At 64.6% G+C, this 1102-nt stretch overlaps 1 protein-coding gene across 1 annotated transcript in view; it reads left to right on the top strand.

Moving 5' to 3' along the window:
* ACA1_063970 (SH3 domain containing protein) overlaps window positions 1-1102 on the top strand; it is a gene marked incomplete at both ends in the record, with an annotated part of 3887 nt that overhangs the window by 1826 nt on the left and 959 nt on the right. The window contains 4 exons of the mRNA XM_004339598.1: window positions 379-528; window positions 628-723; window positions 820-903; window positions 992-1069. Coding sequence (XP_004339646.1) covers window positions 379-528; window positions 628-723; window positions 820-903; window positions 992-1069 — 408 coding nt within the window. The remainder of the gene's footprint in view (window positions 1-378; window positions 529-627; window positions 724-819; window positions 904-991; window positions 1070-1102) is intronic.

The raw sequence follows: 1102 nt of genomic DNA, 5'->3' as shown, positions 1-1102 counted from the left end.
CTAACTGGCGATGGCGGGAGCAGCTGTTGCTCGTCCGCCGCCGGGTCCTCCGCCGGGCGGTATGCGGCCTCCGGGTCCTCCTCCTGGTACTCCTTCCCCACCACTTTATGTATTTGTTTTTTTTAAAAGAAAATCTAATAATAATAATAATTATAAAATGCCCAGGTGGCCCCCCGATGATGGGCGGCGGCCCTCCTCCTCCGCCCGCTGGTGGTCCTCCGCCTCCTCCCGGTACCCGACCCCCCCCCGCTGGCGGTTGACCCTTCTCTTTGCTTCTGGGCCGCATTGTTATGAGCACTCATTTATAGTACTTATTTATATTACGTATCATTTTTGTTGTTGGACCACGCCCACTCGCTCACTCACCTGGTTGCGCAGGTGGTCCGCCCCCGCCCCCCGCCCCCGCGGCCAAGGTGGGCGGCGCCGCGCCGGCTGCCGGCCGTGGCGCGCTGCTGTCATCGATCGAGGGCTTCAGCAAGGGCGGCCTCAAGAAGGCCAAGACCGTCGACAAGTCCGCCCCCATCCTCAGTACGCTTCTCCCTCTCTAATGGAGCAGCACCCTTATGTTCTCTTCTTCTTCTTCTTCTTCTTTTTTGTGCTAATTATTAACGTTCCAACCAACCACAGAGACGGAGAAGACGCCTCCTGGCGGAGGCGGAGGACCCATGGGCGGTCTCTTTGCTGGCGGCATCCCCAAGCTCGGCGGCCGCGGATCCCGCGCTGGTGCGTTCTCCTCCCCTTCTTACCGTCCGCCAATGGTGCTCTGCTGGCCTGTTCTGATCTCCATCTCTCGTTTCCTCTCTGCCGTGGTCGCTGCAGACCCGCCCAGCGCCGCGCCGCCCCGCGGCCCTCCCATGGGCGTCCCTCCTCCGCGCGGCCCGCCTCCCGCCGGACCCCCTTCGTGTACCCTCCCCTCCCATCCACCACCACCAGCGCAGTGCCGGCTTAACTCACCTCACCTCCGCTCTCTCGGTCGCTCCTATGCGCGCAGTCGGTGGGCCTTCTCCGCGCGGCCCGCCGCCCGGTGGTCCGCCGCCCGGAGGCATGGGCATGGCTCGCCCCCCGCCCGGTCCCCCGCCCGGCGGCATGGGCATGGCCCGCC

Source organism: Acanthamoeba castellanii (assembly GCF_000313135.1).
Source record: "Acanthamoeba castellanii str. Neff unplaced genomic scaffold scf7180000084599, whole genome shotgun sequence".
Classification (NCBI taxonomy): domain Eukaryota; phylum Discosea; order Longamoebia; family Acanthamoebidae; genus Acanthamoeba; species Acanthamoeba castellanii.
The sequence above is the reverse complement of the archived record's forward strand: the minus strand, read 5'-3'. Positions and strand labels throughout refer to the sequence as shown.